General features: G+C 44.2%; 1 protein-coding gene and 1 long non-coding RNA gene across 6 annotated transcripts; both read right to left on the bottom strand.

The window, feature by feature from the left end:
• Positions 1–182: 182 nt before the first annotated feature.
• On the bottom strand, positions 183–17080 carry FAM118A (family with sequence similarity 118 member A). Of its 5 annotated transcripts, none has more exons than XM_081861421.1 (9): positions 17017–17080; positions 12167–12224; positions 9733–9985; positions 8183–8404; positions 5701–5829; positions 4363–4648; positions 3251–3283; positions 1677–1760; positions 183–794 (listed from the first exon to the last, which is right to left on the bottom strand). In XM_081861421.1, the coding sequence occupies exons 2-9, from the start codon at positions 12211–12213 to the stop codon at positions 766–768; spliced, it is 1083 nt and encodes a 360-aa protein (XP_081717547.1). In that variant the 5' UTR covers positions 12214–12224; positions 17017–17080; the 3' UTR covers positions 183–765. The 5 variants fall into 5 exon arrangements, with proteins under 5 accessions (XP_081717547.1, XP_081717544.1, XP_081717546.1 ...); XM_081861418.1 differs by having other exon boundaries at positions 12167–12221; positions 17017–17070; XM_081861420.1 differs by lacking the exon at positions 17017–17080 and adding an exon at positions 16476–16597.
• On the bottom strand, positions 6182–7607 carry LOC309341738. The gene is made up of 2 exons (XR_014156552.1): positions 7414–7607; positions 6182–7190 (listed from the first exon to the last, which is right to left on the bottom strand). It is a non-coding gene; the product is annotated as an uncharacterized lncRNA (long non-coding RNA).
• Positions 17081–20528: the final 3448 nt, after the last annotated feature.

A 20528-nucleotide genomic window follows, 5' to 3' on the forward strand; every position in this document is an offset into this window, starting at 1 on the left:
TCTCTTCCCCAAGAAGTGGGTAATTGCTGGTCAGTAGCTATTGTAATAATACCATGCTTTACACCATTCTAACAAAGATCCTCTACTAGTCTCATAGCTTTTACCTTCTATTTATGTCTTTATTTTATGACATTTTGCTAGGTTTTTTTAAAAATATACAGAAAACAACAAATATTTGCTCCTGGGTTTCAAATCTTTTTATTAAAATGTACATAAATTAAAAGCCCTTACTGTTCCCCACTGCAACCAAGTTTTTTTAAAACTTAGAAAATGTGCAAAACCTGTTTATATTTGCAAGGGGTAGGAGTAAGCAAAATAAAAATTACCATTACTGCTGTTGCACAAATGTTTGCACAAGAGTTCACTCTGATGGGTAGGTTCTATAGCAGTTCTCATGCACTTTTCTCACAACTGCCCTTGTGAGAAGATTTCTAATACTCACCTTTGGATTCAGACAAACGGAAACAAAATTAGTCCAATTCAAAGAAGGTAAAACGCTGTTTCACAGATTTATCTCAGAAGCTATCCTTTTGCAGTATTTCTTTGCTGAGGTAGTTGCAAATTGGTTAATGGATACCCTTAAAATGTACATATCCTGAATTGATGTACAAGTCTGTAATAGAAAATCCATTCCTAAACAATTCTCAGTAAACAATGCATATAAATTTAAAGGGTCCTCTTGGCCGTTGTTGGAATCCTTATCCGTGATATAATCAGATGACACACTCATCGTAGACCACTGTTGTTCAAGTTACATTCTTTTATTCAGAGAGGGGCAACATCTTCGACACTACCTGTTTTTGAAAAAAAAGTGTTTTCAAATTGAAAAAAATACTATTTTCTTTTATCTAGACAAATGATAGAAGCAATGGGTATGCACAGGTGCCAGGAAATTCTGCCTCTAGTTCTAAAAGCAGCTGTTTTAAAACTTTGGCAGAAAGGAAACTGCCTTGTAGCATTTCAGGTAGATGCTGATGCTCTTCTAAGGAGCAGTTTATCATCTCGTTGTGGATGACAAAAGCCCACACTTATGCTGAGATACAAACTTAATTCATAATTTATTTATCCCTTTATATGCAGAGAAATTTGTTTCCATCAAGATAGCTCACATCAGCAACAGCAGTTGGAACCGACTAAAATCTCTCTAAACATCTCCAGATTAGGAAATGACTACGGAGTTTGGAGATGCACGAGTTCTCCAATTGGTTCTAGATTGCTGGCACGCCACTCCCCTGTTTATATGGCAAAAATAAGATTCCCCACCTCTATCACAGAAATAAACATAGCAAGCTGTTGATCCAGGCAGGATAGTGTTTATGAAATCTGCACAAGGATCCCCCCCCCCCCAATAACTATTTTGGCATTTCAAGCCACACTTTTATTCTCAAAATGACCATTTTGGGGTCTTACAGTAATAAACAAATATTTATTTAACCCAAATTAGGACTTGGTGATAACTAAGATGCAGTGCAACTTTCCCCATGGTGTGGCATGACTCTAGGCTCATGTTCTTGAAAATATCGGCTGCATGCCCCATGACACACTATTTTTACACACCATGCATTTATTTAATTCTGTTTACAGACTCATAAATATGTGCTATGCACTGTTTGTAGGCTTGGAAACAATGTCCCCTTGAAAATAAAAATAAATGTCAAATAACGGCTTAGAATTACCATTATCTGCAAGCCTTGGTCTCTTAAGTTGGTCATTACTGCTCTCCCCTAGCCGTCTCTTGGCACAATCCACGCAAGATGTTCCTGTGAGAACAAACAGTATTACAAAAATCGTACACATGTAGTGAACATAAGGATTTTCATGAAAAGACTGTCTCCAACTAAGAACGTATTGAACTCCATTAGAATTCACATCATAATCCTGTGCCGTATGCCAGATGTAGGTAACCATTGTGGATGGAGGTCTGCATTCACCATTGGATAACCCTTCGGGGGTCGCACCAGCAGAGGTAGAATTTGCACCTGCATCCATTCGGCTGCGCATGTACTTTAACTTTTTTTTCCTTTGTTGCTGCTGCCCAAACTGGTGGGGTTGGGGGCTTTTTCAGGTCCCTGAACCTGGGGGGTTAACCAGTTACAAAATGTATGCCAGAGTGGAGATTTCCCTGCTGAATTGAATTCATGCACATTCTGGGCCCCAGAGGCCTGATCTGGCCTCCTAAGAGCCCAGATAAAGTAGGCAGGATACAGGAGTGGGCAGAGAAGGTTAATGTCCAGATTGCCCCCTCCTAACTTGATCTGCACAGGTTAGCTGAGGTGCTGGCCATACACACCGCTGACAGGCATGCCCCAGAGGATTTCCCCCTTTGAATAGAAAAATGAGATGCTTGTTTCAAGTAGTTTGTTTGACCAGGTAACAGTTTTATACAATTGTAACTGTTTGAAGTGGTACCTCACAATCCAAAGGAAAATGTGTTAAAATTGTGGCTGTGCACAAAAGAAACACACAAATCACCCTTCAGTGGTATTACTCTAGGGTTCTCCTGACAGGCACAACTTTGAGGTAGCCTTCCAGTGCTCCTGCCTTAAGCACTACGATGCTGAAACAAAATCTCTGAGAAACACCTATACATTTACTGCTTGCAAAATTAAGGGCTTACTGCACAAAACAAATAAGCCATAAACCAAAATAAATAAACCATAATAAAAGTTTACAAAACAAACCCTATTATGCCAAGGCAAAGTAGATAATGTATTCAAGCACCCCCTGTCACTTTATCAACTATATTTGTTCATAGGCTGAGGTGAGTCCTTGGCCATTTTCTTCCTTGCTTTCAAATGAAATGAAAGTGAGACCAAAATCATCCTCTTCTCTTTGGCCCCTAAGGACTTAGTTTTTCTAGCACAGCAATATTCCACGCTTTAGTGTACCAAGTAGTAAGAATGGCTCAATTTCCCCCAAATTGCAGTGGTTGTTCTAGCTGCTATAAGAAGGTGCTATATCAACTCTTTATTATGCAAATGTTTGCTAAATCTGTCAATTATAAATAAAACCACTAACTGAGAAGTTGAGGAAATGTGACAGTTTATCAATTTCTCTGGATACTATTGCCAGAGAGAGGGTTTATTATTATTATTTTACTGTTGTTGTAAAACAGAATATAATTACCCGAACTTTCAAACTAGCACATAATTTTACATGAGTGCAAAATCATACTATCCCAGTTCTTCCCAAGAACCCACCCCAACTGAATATTACAAGGCCTGCATTCAAATTAAAAAATGTACTTAACCCAAAAGTGTTGTACTGTCCACCCGATCTGCATCTGGAGAAAGAATGAAAACTATGTCATGAACAAGATAGGATAAAATTTAGCTGCATTCACTTTTCAGAGTTGCTAATAAACAAGGTTGCATCAAAGGCATCAAAGATGCACAGAGACATCTTATCTAGGACATTATTCACATGCGACTCTTTGCACACACAATATTATATTAATATTCCTATATTATATAAAGTGGTAAGTTTCTCCATGGAGGCAAACCACAAATAATGATTTACATTTAACTTGTGCTTTTACAGGTCCAAGAATCTACACCCTCAGTTCTGCAGTACTGTATCGTGATAGTATTTCCATGATAGAGTAGTCTGGATACTCTTGGGATAAGAGAAAACAGCTCTTCTTCCTAGAACTACTGGGCCAAAGATGGGATAGGGCAGCATGGGGGCCACCTTCTTGAAAATGGGATATTTGCCCATTGGCAATACTTATTAACATGTATATTTTGCTGTATCCCAGGCCTTCCAAAATAAAAGAGCAAAACATTGTAGTACATGTGAAAAGCATCTTGTCTTAGTAGACCACAGGCTTAACATGAGTCAACAGTGTGATACAGCAGTAGCAGCCAAAAATAAGCTAATGCTATTCTAAGCTGCATCAACAAAAGTCTAGTGTCAGATCCAGGGAAGTCATAGTCCCCCCCTATTCTCCCTTGGTCAGACCACACCTGGAGTTCCGTGTCCAGTTCTGGGCCCCACAATTTAAGAAAAATATTGAAAAGCTGGAATGTGTGCAGTGGAGAGCAACCAAGATGATCAAGGGTCTGGAAACCAAGCCTTATGAACAATGGATGAGGGAATTGGGTATGTTTAGCCTGAATAAAAGGAATCATAGATCTATAATTCTATGATTTGGCTATCATTTCCATGATTGTCATAGGCAGTACAGAAACAAGGGATGGTGGTTGCCACAGACGATTTTACAGATGAATGTGGCATCAGAAGAATGAAGTTTCACACACATTTAAAGCAATACCCTTTATTCCAGAAATATATGAAACTAAAAACCACTGGTATATGGAGAAGAGAAAAAATGTTTTGACACAACATTTGACACACACACACCTGGACTCCTCTGTTTGCAAATCTGAGTGGAGAGATCTTGAACATACTCTGGGAAACTTTCAAAGCAATTTCCATAGGATACAACTTTTATTCCATGTAGGAGCATATCTGCCTGGAGTTTAAAAAACTGGTCTTCATTTTCTTTAAGCACCAGCATATAATGTTCTAGATCCACCTTGTTTTTGACAGTGTACAGAAAGAGGGCCTGAAATATCTGATCACGAAGGGTTTCTCCACAGCCCACAAACAAAAATGATTTTGTCCGGTACAGGTTCTGCAGAGCCTCCTGTAAAGAACAAGTAGTTCCTAAGTCAATATTAGGTCACAAATAAGATAAATGTTTAATTGTAAGGCAGCCTGGGCTCATAAATGGCCCCTTTCCTGATTGATAGTGGGCCAAAATTGCTTCCAGGTAAGGAAGTTTCCAAACACTTAAGACAATAGGTTTTCCTTCAGGTTGTCACTGCCACAAATGACTAATAACTGTACATTTGGGCTAGTAAATTTTTTGCAAGTTAGTATATTTGACGGGTTCATTACAAGGCTCTAGATAACATAACCATTTGCATTTTTATGCCCAAGGAATTTGGTAGTATAACCAGTTGTTACTTTTCAAAATATACACATATATTAGAAATATTTTTGTTAAGATGTCATGATCAAGAGGTTGCTGAGCCACTGTCTGCATCCACTTAATTAGAATTTCATTAGAATATTGTATAGTGGAAAGAATGGGTTCAAATCCTTCCTCAGAAAAAGAGTAGTCTATAGCATGACCAAACTCACATAGCTCTTGTAAAAACTACATATATAACAAATATGGATGCTGAATGCAGGCCTGGTTACCACCCTCTCACACTGCACATCTGCACTTCATCAAGGAGTGACGCATACACTGGAATAAGTATCAGAAAAAGTTTTTTTAACAGTTCAAAATACAGTAGGCCTGCAACTTACATGGGGGGTAATGCTCTGGGGATCATGCCTAAAGTCAAAATCACACATAGTCAAAACCCATTGGGTTCAATGGCGGGGGGAATTACTAAAGTCATTCCCCCCCAAACCCTGCAACTTTTTAAATTTGTTGCTGCACTTGTGAAGCTGAATGTGCAATGTGGGCAAGTTGTGGGCTTGCTGCACAAAATTCCTCCTCACCCACAAAAATATGTATCATATTAAATGATGCAACATGGGCAACAGGGATTAATGTAAGGAGATGGAGGCCAGGGAAGGCAAGCTCCTGTCCCCAAGAAGAGGAATATGCTTTTGAAGCACTTCCTGATTTATAGGCGACATAACTTGAAAGAGAAGAATCTCCTGGTTTCAGGGTGCACATACCATCACCTCAGGGTCTTGAGTAACATCCTTATATCCTGAGGGATCCAACACCATTCCACAGGGATCAGCATACAGGCCGTGAATGTGAAGCACTCCATATTTGACATGTCCTTTTGCCCACTGGAGAACCTGGAGAAAGCCAAACACTTTATTAATACTGCCAGGCATGAGGCAGAAAGGGGCTGTGCCTCAAAAGGGACATGTGATTTATTCATTTTGGTGACAGTACTATCACTTTCCTCATTTACTTTAAAAACAACAACCAAATCTGAAAAAGGAACCCACCCAAACTGCAGGCTGCAGCATTCACACATATTTCATTTGCTACCTGTTGAAGGCTTGCCGTTCTTTAGAGAATTGTCTAGGCTGCAACATGGCATTTGAGAGCTAAGTTTCAAATTATTAAATGCAGAACAATATTCTGCAATAATGCAAATTCTACAATGGTATCATTTCAAACAAAATGGGGGAGGGGATAAACTGCAAATCAAAATATACGTGTTTATTTTCCTTTTCTATTTTTTTAATGGAAAAATACAGTAATGTTCTAGAAAACAATAGGGTGAAAATGTATCCATCAATCCAGCTACCTTCTACAGAAAAATGTCAGTACAAGTAATCCAGTTATAGCCATTCAGATGGGCAACAGAATATTGTCAACCATGCCACTTTCTTAACCAGCTGTTTCAGTTTACCTGGGGCTTTCAAAACACCCTGTGATTTCACAGCTGACCTTTATTTCTACTGCAAAACATGCTGGATCCCTTGCACTGCTATTCGTTTAGTTGTTATGATGTTATAGCAAGTCTTGGGTCTCATACCTGACTGCTTTGGGGTAATATAACACCACTGGATCCCACATTCACAAGTCCATGGGCTCCTACTGGCTTGCTTAAAGAGTACGGAAATGCACTAATATAATAAGCTTTCCTAATTTGCTGCCAAACATTGAATTCTCTTCGAGCCTTGTTGTTGCGAAGGGACATACTTCTTTAGCTACTTATGAAATAGGTTTTCTAAAAAAACAACAACCCAACAGTCGTTATGCTACACATAGCTGAAAACAGAACACTCCAGTACAACTAGACTAAACATTTTTGTTTTTAGAGAAACACTGTATGTCTAGTTAACATTTTAAAGATGAAGAATTTTCCGCCCACAGTTAAAAAAATGCATTATTCAAAATAAAAGAACAATGACGAAGAACAACCTTGGGCTACTTCCTGCCCCCTGCAAATGCAAGCTCCACTGAAAGAAATTTCTCAGGCTGGTCTCATTCATTTCAATTAAAGTTGTGGGAATTGCAAAAGTGTTTGCAATTGCATTCTGTAAACACAGAGTAGAGGTGGGCAGCTGGTCTTATCTAGCATTGGAGTGAAACAGTGACAGGACCAAATATCATGAAATTAGCTTAGTTCCAGGAAAAGCCATTTTGCCAATTCAACACATTTACTTGGAAGTGAGTAATTTACATGCTGAACTCAATAGGGCTTACAGTGGTACCTCAGGTTACATACGCTTCAGGTTACAGACTCCGCTAACCCAGAAATAGTGCTTCAGGTTTGCTTCAGGATGAGAACAGAAATCGTGCTCCGGCGGTGCGGCAGCAGCAGCAGGAGGCCCCATTAGCTAAAGTGGTGCTTCAGGTTAAGAACAGTTTCAAGTTAAGTACGGACCTCCGGAACGAATTAAGTACTTAACCTGAGGTACCACTGTACTTCTGATTCAACATGCATCTCTCTCCCATCGCTGGCACACGCACGCACACACAAATACAGCATGGGACACTTTTTGTACCTTTGGATTTCTGCAAGGCATTCAATGTTTGTATTTTAAAAATCCAGAGCATTTCGGCTTGCTCAGACCACCTTCTTCTTGCTCTCAGATCGCCTTCCAGATCACCTCCCCTTGCTTAGCCAATCTTCCGTTTGCTCTCAGATCACCTCTGCCCACTCTCAGACCAGCTTCCCTTTGCCCTCTGTGCTCTTGATAGGCCTTCTCTCACCCTTCGACTCTGACACCGCCAAAACACTCTCCCAGAGTGAGTGCAATGGCTGATTGACATGCTTCTACAGTGCATTTGATTTTTCCCAATTTTTCCAACATATTCATTTATATAAGATCGCATTTATGGTTGAAGTCATGTAATTAAAGTGAGCTAAGTTGTGGGCTTACTGTATATTCAGCTGCTTTCAATAGCAAAAGAGACAGACAGTTATTATGTCAACAGTAATTCCTAGTTCGCCAATATCCAAGAACCAATTAGAGCAGGACTTTCAGGTGAAAAAAATTGCAGCTGCTCTGATTCTGTACCCCCAAATAAAGCCATTTTACCTCTGAAATACAGCTCAAACCGAAACAGTTGACTTTGAGGTGGATGAACCACCCCGAAATATATGGATGAAGGGTGGTATATGAATTTAATAACCACCACCTGATAAATCGCCCTTGTTAATTTGGTACAGCGGTAGTCTTAGCATACCTTGTCCTTATCCTTTAAGTCAAGAGATTCCATTGGTTTACTCTGCTGCTGACCAAAGATTTCAAGTAAGTTGTCATAGTTTGTGGTCAGCACCATAGTGCCTCTCTCCATTAGCCGAAGAATTGACTGCAGAACAACAGGATTCTGAATGTGTTGCTCCAAGTTATCAAAAACTTCCATTAGGCAGTCCTGAAAAAAGTTTGGCTTGGCATCTCCAGTGCGCTGCGGGAGGAAAGAGAAGCACAGAAGGAAGATATCTATGTAGAGGCCTTTGACAGCAAAATAAAAACCGTGAAAGCATCAAAATTCACGGGGGATAAAGCTATCAACACCTAGTGGCCCTGCTGGCTCTACTTTACCTTCACGGTCAGAGGCGCAGAGCCTCTGAGTATCAGTTGCTGGAAATCACAAGTGGGGAGAGTGCTGTGTTCAGGTTCTGCCGGTAAGCTTGTCATGGACATCTGATTGGTTGCTGTGAGAAGAGGATGCTGGATGAGACAATCCTTTAGTCTCATACAGCAGGCTCTTCTTATTTTCTAATGGTGCTCATTTACATTACCACAAAGCCTGCACCATCTGCAGCCATGTCTTCTGGTCTGCCAAGGTCTCAACCACTCTGCTGAAGTTGAGGTTGTGAGTGCACAACTTGCTGTAGTTGAGGATGAGGGGATAGCAGAAGGCTGTGCATTATGCTACGCTACAAAAAGTGTTTTTGCCCCCTGGGGACAGTAAATAGTAACCGCATGCCAGGATAACTTTTGCATCCTGGTGGAACTGTAACCACTCTCGTCCACAGACAAAACAAGAAGGAAATAGAGAGCTACGGCACATTAATATACCTGAGGTAAGTATATAACCTTGTCCTCCTGAACCATTTCAAATAGCCCCTGCTTCGCAACATGCCTTCCCCCAATTTGCCCTGTGCGAACAGGACGGTGTAAAAATGCAAAAATGGAGAAACTGCCAAATAGCTTGAAGCAGGGCATGGAAAAGACCCACTTAAGCCCAAGCAGTGACTTAAAGAGGCTAGCACCAGTGATTCAGTACTGAAGTCCAAATCTAAGATTTCTTGGTTGCCTTGAACCTGAGCAGGAACCAAACCCCTAATCACAAAAACTGGTTCAAAAGCAATAGTTCAATAAACAGATCAGGACAGGAGGGACCTTAGAAGGGCCCCTCTCTTTCTCCGTCTTCCAACAGAAAGGCAGGCAAAGCTGGCCTAAGTATACAAGGTGAGCTACCTTATATCCAGTGCTATTTTTCTAGAAAAGGAGGTGCTGGAACTCACCATGAACGCCTCCCTTGTTCTCTTACAATAGCAATGGCGCTCACCTGAGAGTTGCCTGACTAAGTTCTGGTGTTTCCTCAAACTTGGGTCTCCAGCTGTTGGACTACAACTCCCATCATCCCTAGCTAGCAGGACCAGTGGTCAGGGATGATGGGAGTTGTACTTCAACAACAGCTGGTGACCCAAGTTTGAGGAAACACTATTGTATGGTAATAATGCGCGTCCAATATTGTTTGTTGCAAAGCGATAGATATGTGCTTACCGGCGACATCTTTCTGATGAGGTCATGTGCCACCACAAGCAAGTCTCGCTCTTTGACCACTTTTTTGCGGAATTCAGCCACATCCCCCGGGTGTAGCACCTCCAGCTGATCTGCGGCTTCAATGACAGCTTCAATGCAGCTTCGCCAGGAGCACAAGGCTGGAATTCCTGGTGCTACAGCAGCACTCACTCCCGTTCCAATCACTAGCAGGAGGTCTTGGGGCTGCTTCCGCACAAGGCTTTTTAAAAATTTCCTGGGGAGTAGAAGTCAAGCAGAAATTCTATTTATGGCCGCAGCTGACATAGCCATATTTTGTTAATCAACGGCATAGAACATTACCGTATTTTTCGCCCTATAGGACGCACTTTTCCCCTCCAAAAATGAAGGGGAAATGTGTGTGTGTCCTATGGGGCGAATGCAGGGGGGAGGCAGGCAGGAAAAGCTCCCAAAAGCCGCACACAAGCTCCACGCGGCTCTTGCGGGCTTTTCCTCAGGAGGGACAAGGGACTGACGCTGCCAGTCAGTCCCTTCTCCCTCCTCATAGAAAAGCCCACAGGAGCCGCATGCTCCTTAAAGGGTGCGTGGCTCTTGTGGGCTTTTGCGGGAGGTGGGGGTATTGCCATAGCCCTGCGACCCTCTCCCAGCTGGAGAGGTGACGCGCGGCTAGGGCAGCTGCCTCTTCTGTTCCTCCTCCAGCTTCCCAGCGAGGCGCCTGTCCTGCAAAGCCGGAGGAGGAGCGGAAGGGTCTCCTTCTGTTCCTCCTCCAGTTCTGCAGCAAGACGCCTGTTCTGCAAAGCCTGTCCTTCTCCAGCTTCGCTTGAACTGTGCAGCGACCCTTCAGCCACGCGCTTCTCCTGCGAAGCTGGAGGAGGAACAGAAGGGTCTTCCTCTGCATCCCAAAGCCTGCATCCCGACTTCGCGCTGGGCTCCCACGGCTTGCGGAGAGCTGCCTATTCTGGGGGCTGGGGTCGGGGGAAGCCCGAGCTTCCCCCGACCCAGCCCTGCACCTGGGGGAAAAATAATTCCCCCCCTTTATTTCCCCCCCAAAAAACTAGGTGCGCCCTATGGGCCAGTGCGCCCTATGGGGCGAAAAATACGGTAATTAATCAAACTTTTCTTTTGGAACTCAGCAGAAGTTCTCAATATGGTGTCCATGGTTCTCCCTCTCCCCCCCCCCCAATACAATCCTCACAACAACCTTGTGAGGTAGGTTAGGCTGAGAGATTGTGACTGGCCCAAGGTCACCCAGTGAATTTCATGGCTGAGTGGGGATTCGAACCCTGGTCTCCCGGGTCCTAGTCCAGCACTCTAACCATTACGTTACAAGGAAGGAGATTCCAATTAAACACATGGAAAAACTTTCTGGTAGCAGGAGCTGTTCAACAGTGGAAGAGTCTCCCTTGGGAGGTGGTGGACTCTCCTTCCTTGGAGGCTTTTAAGCAGAGCTTGGCTGGCCCTCTGTCATGGATGCTTTAGCAGAGATTCCTGCATTGCAGGGGTTGGACTGGATGACCCTTAGGGTCCCTTCCAACTCTATGATTCTATGATCACAGATGCCAGGCATCAACTGGGTTCCTTTAAAATCAGGAAGCTTTTAATTAACTGTGGAAGGGAACTTAGCTGAACAGGACTGAAAGGGTGGAAGCAGCTTTAGTGTGGAAGAAATCGCAGTTCCTCATCGTCTCCAATCAGTACAATCTCCCAGAGTGTGCACTGCCTCAAGCTCATAGGAGAAGAGGCACAACAGAAGTATAATAAATAAGAATAACAAATAAGAATAAGATATTGGTAGTAGTATGTATGCTTTCATATTCCTAGGAAAATACTTTTTATGGGGAGGATTTACATTTGGTTCACATTTAAAGCCCCATTTATCAAATCCACATTCTCTGAAACAGTATGACAATCAAAGCCAACCTTCAAAGCACACACACACACACACACACACACACACACACCATGATTCATGATCTTTTGCCAGGTCAAAAATTATGAAACCACTATCACGATCTGGACTTCAAACTGGTTTTGGATGATATATCAATATATTTCCCAGCCCTAAAAATAACATGCAAAAATGCATCACATTTGGGGGAAATGCTTGCAAAATGTATACATTAGTCAAAACTGCACACAAAAATGTGTTTATCAGAAGAAATGTGACCAATTTTCATGAGCATTTAAAAAAATGCAAACTGCTACAGAAATATGGACAACAGAATTTAAGATTCATAAAATGAGAAACTGAGGGAAGCGACTCTGAGAGATGTTTCCATCCCTACTTTTGGCACTTATAAAATGTAAAAGAGAGTTCTCCACACAGAATTGTTGTGGATATAAAATGGAGAAGCTGTTCCAAACATTAAAAGTATCAGCAATAATCCTCATGTACCTAAAAGTTTTCTTTAAAAAGGGTTTAAAGAGTTGTTTTCACCTTGATTTTTGTTCACTTCTATTTGTAGCTCTTTCAGCTGAATCCATTTCCCCAGCTCCTGTGAAATAACAAGGCAAGGATTCAATAGGCTAATTACAGCTGACACATTAATCAACTTTATCAATATATTAACACATTTTGGACCAATAAAAAAATTGGCTCCAATTAATCGGGTCAACTTCCCGCCCACTATACTTGCAGGAATCAAGCCAGCCTCTGTTAGGTCACAGCACTCAGCCCGAATGATGGGGTGGGCATGAAAGGAACCCTGGCATATTTTACAGAGATGGCAGCAGCAAGAAAACTAGGTTCCACTTGCAACCCTTCATTGTTCAGTATCCTCAAACTGCCACAGCCTACTCTTGAGGAGCCATGGCAACCTAGTTTGTCTTCCAGAGAATCCCTTTCTGCTGCCGTGGCTTTTGGAACATTGGGACGCCCCTGTGGTTCACAGGGTTCTTCCTAGACTTACTGGGTCTGTCAGCGCACCAGGCATACTGAATGTGCACCCCAGGAGCATTCCCCATGCTCTCCTGCAGGCTGCACCTTGCAAGGAACAGATCAGCAAAAGGCGAGGGAGAAACAAGCCCTGTTCACTTTCAGAGACATTTGCCTGCCTCTGCTGAACTTCTTACTAGCCGGTCCCTGGGAAGCTTCTGAGAGGGACCCCATGCAAGGTCACCCATGAGGCAAGGTGAGGCGACTGCCTTCGGTGGCAGGATCCCTCAGGGCAGCGGATCCGGCCTCCAAGGACTGCATCCCCTGCTGTTGCCACAGTGGCAGCAATGGCTGCAGCCCGCTCCTTGGAGGCTGGATCTACAGTCTCCTCGGAGCGGGGCCCCCCTGCCGCCACTAATGCTGCCCCTACAGTGGTCTCCCTGCCACTCACCACCTGGCCATAGCTGTCAACCTTCCCTTTTTTTGCGGGAAATTCCCTTATTCCAGCGCCGTTTCCCGCTGCTTCCTGCTGCCAACCCGGATTGTTAGATATCCCTTAGCCTGTCCCCGGGACAGGTGAGGCTGCTGATCCCTTATTTTCAAAACTGAAATTTGACAGCTGTGCACCTGGCCCAGGGCAGGGCCTGACAGGCCCATAAGAACTACGGCTGCGGCTGCTGCCACCCAGGACTCCCCTGCTGAGCGCCTGAGGACCCAGTCCTGCCACTCACCCCCTGGCCCAGGGAGGGGCCTGATGGGCTCTGTAAAGGACTGCTGCCACTGGTGTTGCTGGGCGGGGGGGGGGGCTCCGTTGTTTGTTTGTTTGCTTGCTTAAATTGCTGTTATTTTTTGCCTATGTCATTTTAAACTGTGATATTAATGCTGTATTCTTCGTTTTAGATTTTATGTGGAAATTGTTTCCCATTAGGTTGTGTATTTTTTTTGATGTGGTTTATTTATTGTTTATGACTTTTGTAATTATGTAAATCTTGTCATGCTGTAAGCCGCCTTGAGCATTGTTTTTTTAATTGTGGAAAGGCGGCCTACAAATAAAATGATGATGATGATGATGATGAGTAGGAGGTGCTGCTGGTCTCCTCAACCCCCAGGAAAAAAATGGCAGGGGCTGCCCTCTGGAGACTTTACAGTCCCCTTGTCCCCAATGTTGGTCTTTACACCCTCTCCCTTCAGGGGGGCACCATTTGGGGGTTTGCCTCAGGTGCCAGAATGTCCTGGGCTGGCCCTGACCCCCACGCCCCCCCCCCACAAAATGCAGTTTGGAAGCCCCTGTTTTTCTCAGAGGGAGCCTGATCCGGACCCACCAGTGATCCTCAGGGCCACATCCTGCTCCCTGGCCTCTCCTCCCCAAGGATGCCTGGCCTTCTGGCTGGAGTAAGAGCGGCCAGGAGATAATAATACAAGGGGGGAAGGAGGAGGGACGGACTTCTTCCTTGGAGGGGAAAGGGCCAGATGAGCTATGGAAGGGAACTAGCAAGTGAAAGAAAAGGTTAATGTTTAATCAAGGAAACAAACAGAAAATAGAGTAAGAGAGGAAAGATCATTTAAAGAGAATTAAGTGAAGATAAAAGGACCAGGAAGGAAGGATTAAAGAAGCTGGTGGGATGGGGTGGAGATAAGGCGAGTGGAGTGAGGAGAAGTTACAGGGGGTGGGTAAAAAACTTCGGGTGTGGGGATAGGGGAATATTACAAAGAAAAGAACCCTTATCCACTTTGAGCACCCAGATCAACAAATGCTGCCTAAAATGGTGTGTGGCCACAGAACAAAAATGCCTGTTCTTAGTTTAAGGAAAGATGAAGTACAGAACTCCTTGCCACAAGGAAGACGCTGTGCCAAAGAATTCAGAAATTTCCATATATGGATTACTAGAAAATGAAGTCAGAAATTGCCAGCTGGTTGTGCCAATGTCTGTCTCCATCTGACACCATTTTGTGACTGGCTCTGCCTAGGCAGCACAGGGGTGTGTGTGGGTGTGTCTGGTGCCCCTCAGTAATTTCCGGCCATCTCAAGTGAACTCTGGGAGTAGAAAGTCTGAGAACCTCTGTACTACAATATAGAAACAAATTGACCTGGAAAATGGAAACTAACCTAAAGGGCATGTAACTGTTTTGTGCAGAGGAATTTATAGCCACTCCCAACATCCACACGCCACTGCGTATCATGTAGGGTCACTATTTGTACTTCAGCAGTGCCCTCGTGGCTTTAATAGCTCCATGCCAGATGAAAACCAGCCTCCAAAACTTTTCCCATCACTGGTCTGTATGCTAGGAAAAGCTTCACTTGCTAAATTTGTGTTTTGTTACACTGGTGTTAAATTGACACAAGGGCCTTCCAGGGGGAAAAGTTGACAACCATAATATGGAATATTTACCTGTGGCTAAACCACTTTGGGATTTATGGGGGGGGACTTTACAATCAAGAGGTGTATAAATTTTGTGAAATAAAGTAAACCAATTCCTCACTGATCTCTCAAGAAAAACTTCACTCCTCAATAAATGCTTAGACTTTGGTCCTAACTACACACACTTGAAGGGAATTAAATGAACAGAAGTTAATTTACTGACATTTATAATCCCTAATGAATGGTAATCACTTCTGAATAAACATTATTGAAAATAAAGGAGCAAATACATTTAGGATTGAGGTGCCAGTCATGTCCTGTTGTTGAGGCCTTTATTTTATGTTTTTTCTCATAACACACACTTCATGAATTGATCCCAATGACCTAAGTACATGCCCATTATTACCTCATTGATTCTTACTGTTCCAATACCTAACAAGTGCAAACCAGTGTTTCATTCTATCCAAAACAACCCCAAAGAAAATCTCTACATTAAACTTTCATTTCAATTAAATTAGTTAACAGGTTTCTAACAATACTAGACGCCAGACTGAACGTTGTATTCACACACAAAAACCTCCCACAGACATTCCTTCATCCTGTTCCCTATCTGGCACAGAAACAGTTTGCTTGGCGAGTAAAAATAGCAGACATTAGAGGTGCTATTTTGACCAATGACCGCCTGTTATTTGACCTCAAGCAAGGCTCTCTGGTGTCTCATCGCTAAGCTCTGATGTCACAGTTACCAGGACAAAGATGCCAAGGCAAAGTAAAAAATATCCGGAATTGCACCTTAAGGAAGCAGAAACAAATAAGCAGCAGCTGGATTGAAATGTGTGTCCTCCTCCTTCGCCTCAAGGGATGAAGACACAACGAGGTGCAAAAGAGAAAGAGAGACAGCTGACACACTGCGCTCACCAGAGAAGCTAAGGCAAAGAGAAGAAGAAGAAGAAGAAGAAGAAGAAGAAGAAGAAGAAGAAGAAGAAGAAGAAGAGGTGGGTGGATGGTGCTTCAGATGACTTTTTCTTATCGGAGAAGACCTAAGGGGAAAGTGCCAGTAGCTAAACTCAGTGGGTGCAGTGAAAGTGGATTAAAGGATTCTGTCTCTTTAGCACAACAAATCCACTTTATTGTTTTTTTTTAAAAAAGGGAATCTGGACTTTTTGCAGTTTGGAAAGTGGCAGGGAAACGCATTGACAAGTGTGGGACGAACAAAGGGCTAATGAGAAGCCATCGGGCAGCTCAGCAATGGCCGGATATACTCTAAAATCCACGTAAGCTTTGTGTAAGCAAATCAGAAGGAATGCTCAATGAAGAGGGGCCAAATAACAAGGAGAGTTTGAGGCTGAAAAGCAGGGTTCAAATTGAAGAAGAGAGAATTACAGCATGAATAATAGAGTGGAGCCGGGGCAAAAAGGGAGAAAGAGAAGCCCCCCCCCCAACACTCCCCCCCCAATACGCATAAAACAAGAGACCCCAGGTTCTCTTCCGTACATATTTCAAGTACACACCAAAACCTTCTTCCCATCCCACTCAGTTATATAAGCAGAGTCCTTTCCTCTTCCGTAGGGCTGAGCGCATCGCAGCAAGCAGAAATCCCGCAGGTTCTGTTGCTGGAGGAAAGGCTTCACCTGTTGAACGCCGGCCTGCCTGACCCTCTTGTCGGGGGGGGCGGGGGGGGACCAGTCAAGTTACAAATGTTACCGAGACAGAATGACTTGGGTCGTTCCGTGGGCTGAGAGAGAACAGGAGCCTTGGCGGCCGAGGGGGCTTGGGGGGGGGGCGCGGAGGAGCCCGGCTTGCAAGCGAGCGATGCTTCCCAAGGCGCGGAGCAATCCGCCCCCGCGCCGGGCTGGTCGCCGAGGAAGAGGCTCCTTCCAAGGCAAGGCGTGCGCATTATGGGATGGAGAAATCCTCGCCATTTCCTCTCTTCCGCGCGCACGGCACCCACCGGCGCGCGCGCCCGGCTTGCAGAGGGGGGGCGCCACCCCAAGGCCCCCGCCCGCAACTGCTTCCCCGGCCCCCCCCCGACGCGACTCGGGCGCCCCTGACCTGCCGCCGCCGCCGCCGCCGCTTCCTCGGTCTCCCGTCCGGCGCAAGGCGACGCCGAGCCCGAAGAAGGAGCGAAAGGGGCTGGGCTCCTCCTCCGGCTCCTCCTTCCTGCGATCCTTCCTTGGCTCCAGGCTGCAGAAACGGCGCCCCTTTGCGCCTGCGATCCTCAAACTTTCCTCTGCGGTCCTCCCTTTCCGAAGGAAAACTTGCTCGCGCCACGCCGATTTTTTTATTGGCAAGAACTGCAACGGGGAACAAAAAGAAGCAACTCCGAGCAGTGCTTGATTTAGAACATAGAACACACAGCTACCTTATAATATTATAATAAAAAATTTAAGCTCTGATATAAGATTTAAGCTCTGATATATAGATATAGATATAGATATAGATATAGATATAGATATAGATATAGATATAGATATAGATATAGATATAGATATAGATATAGATATGTGGACCACATTTCTGGAGCAGCACAGGAAGACGGCCCTGAAACCATTTTGACTCCCAAAGTGACCAAATGTTTTCTCTGCAAGGAGGGAGGGAGCGAGGGAACCTTTCCATTGTCTCAGGAATTGGGAAATCACCATCTCAAAGGAATGGCCAGACTACCAGGAAAGGCAGCCAGATAAGGCATTATCAGATAACCTGGCAGGCAGGAAAAACAACAACATTCAAATTTCTGTGATGGTAGGTATGATGTTTGTGGGGGGGGGGTGGTCTTGGGTTACACCCCTTCTGTGATGGTAGGTATGATGTATGGAGGGGTGGTCTGGAGCTCCAGGGCAGGGAATTTAAAATGTCTCTATAAGGGCAGGCACACCTTGGTCCAACCTCTGCTTAAAAACCTCCAAGGAAGGAGAGTTAACAACCTCCCGAGGGAGACAGTTCCACTGTCAAACAGCTCTTACTGTCAGAAAGATTTTCTTGTTTAGTCAGAATCTCCTTTGGTTCCGTATGTTTAGTGGAAGCCATGGGTTCAAGTCCTATTCTCTAGAGCAGGATAAAACAAGCATGTTCCCCCTTCCACGTGACAGCCCTTAAGATCTTTGAAGATGGTTATCATATCTCCTCTCAGCCTCCTCTTTTCCTGGCTTAACATACCAGCTCCTTCTACCATTCCTCCTCAGGCTTGGCTTCCACAGCAAGTGTTGCTGGGAAGAAAGACTGAAATCTGGACTCCCTCCATGCACACTGAAGGTGTAAACAGGTGAATAAACCATATTTCTTAAAGCTACGACATTGTCCTGAACACACCATTAACATGTTTTGTAATGAGGAATGTTCAATAAAAGGACAACTGGAGGGGCCTTTACTTTGTTATATATTCTACTTACATTCATGCCAGACTGAAGCCCAGGCCTACTGAGAAAGCCAGTGGAGTTGTGGGCGGGCAGCTGGGACCTCACTCTGACCTGGCAGGGGGCAGAGGGATGCCACCCATGTCATTAGGGCTCCCAGCCACGTCACGCCCCCTGGCTGACCAATCGGGTTAGCTGGGGGCGTGGCCAATGCTGTTTAAACTGCAGTGCAGCTGTGGGAGGGGGGGCAACCTCTATTCACCTTCTTGTTGGATCTCCCAGCCCGCCCACCCTCTTTTTTATGCATTGCTTGATTGTGGCCTTTCTATGACTAATGTCGGCCACCTAGTTGTGGGGGCCAGGGAGGAATTTTTCCACTTGGCAAATTGGCACCAGCCATTTGGTTTTCACCTGCCTTGTACCAATCGTCACAACTTTGTAAGGCTAGGCATTGGGTAAGCCTTGTCATGGGAGGGGTGGTTCTTGCCTCTGGCCTGCCCCTCCATGTTAAGGGTATCCCGTTAAAGGCATCCAGGGGTGTGGAGCCTGTCCGAAGGCCCCATTGGTGACCCTGGGGGTGCTCTTAATTGATGTACAGTGGTGCCCCGCAAGACGAATGCCTCGCAAGACGAAAAACTCGCTAGACGAAAGAGTTTTCCAATTTTTGAGGTGCTTTGCAAGACGAATTTCCCTATGGGCTTCCTTCGCAAGACGAAACGTCTTGCAAGTTCTTGCAAGTTTGTTTCCTTTTTCTTAAAGCCGCTAAGCCGCTAATAGCCGTGCTTCGCAAGACGAAAAAACCACAAGACAAAGAGACTCGCGGAACGGATTAATTTCGTCCTGCGAGGCACCACTGTATATCATAGGACTCCCCCTGTCAGTGGTTGACCAGAGATTTTCTGCAGGCGGGCAGGAGTCAGGATATAGTCTGGCTTCACCCAAATGCCTAAGCCAAACCGCTCACATCTGTAACCAATAAAGTTGTAGCCTAATTTATCCCAATTAACCCAATATATTTGTGTCTGTGTGTTTATTTCAGAGGGAACTGGGGGCCCAGGGGCCTCGCTACACAACCAAACAACAAAGAAAGGGAAAGAAGAAAACAAAGAAAAGGTGAGTCGGTAGGAAGAGAAAGAAAGAAAAGAGAGAAAGTGGAGGGGGAAATGGAAGTCTTGTGTTTCAGGAGTCCCTCTTCAATACATAAACCCTTTTTCTCACACAGTGAGCTCTGCTATGACTTTACTTGAACAAAATGTCGCGACTTATTTTTGCCACATTATTTGTCCATATTTTCTGCTTACTCTAGGTGGCGCCATCTGCCAGTTTCCCCCTTTGCTTATAATGGAATGGCACCACAATCAAAAAGGGAAACAGTTTTTTAAAAAAACTTTAACCAAACAAAATGTTCACTGCTGCTATTACTGTATTTATATCTCCCATATTTCAAGTACAGTGGTACCTTGATTCTCAAACTTAATCCGTTCTGGAAGTCCGTTCAACTTCCAAAGCGTTCTAAAACCAAGGCGCGCTTTCCCATAGAAAGTAATGCAAAATGGATTAATCCGTTCCAGACTTTTAAAAAGTACAAGTAGTGTCAGGAGGAGATCAGATCTCCCTATTCTTTTTTTAAAAAAATCCCTCAATAGCAGTCAAGGGGAGAGGGGCAAATAAAGTGGGACAGTGCTTCTGGCGGAGAAGTTTAATCTTTTCCTAGCGCCATGTTCCCAATTAAAATCACACCATCAGGTTGTTTGCCCTATAGGGGAAAACACACATGCACAAATAAATGATTCTATGAAATAGCAGCTTTGGGGGTGGCATCATGATCTGACCTCCCCCCTCCATAGTTCTGCTTCCATTTTGTTTAAAAATGCAGCAGATCCCCAATGTCACACTGAGTTTGGCTCTTAGCTATAGAATCTCCTCCTTATTCTAGCTGCCTGTCTAGCTGCAGTGAGCTGTACTTGGTGATGAGATAATACTAAGGATACCTTATGTCTTGAGAGGAACAATGGAAATATCACCCGATTTTGCTCAACATGGTCCTTCTTTTGGGAGGGCAGCAGCATTTTGTATACAATGTGAGTAAACAATAAAGAAGTAAGGTGCACCCTCCTGTATTGCTACTTCGCAATAAGTTGTTCACATGTTAAAGGGATTAGAAAAAGAGAGGTTCAAACACCTGGGAGCGGATCAGAAGGGTCTAAATGG

The sequence above is a fragment of the Podarcis erhardii genome (genome assembly GCF_964252035.2).
Source record: "Podarcis erhardii genome assembly, chromosome: 5".
In the NCBI taxonomy this organism is placed as follows: Eukaryota; Metazoa; Chordata; class Lepidosauria; order Squamata; family Lacertidae; genus Podarcis; species Podarcis erhardii.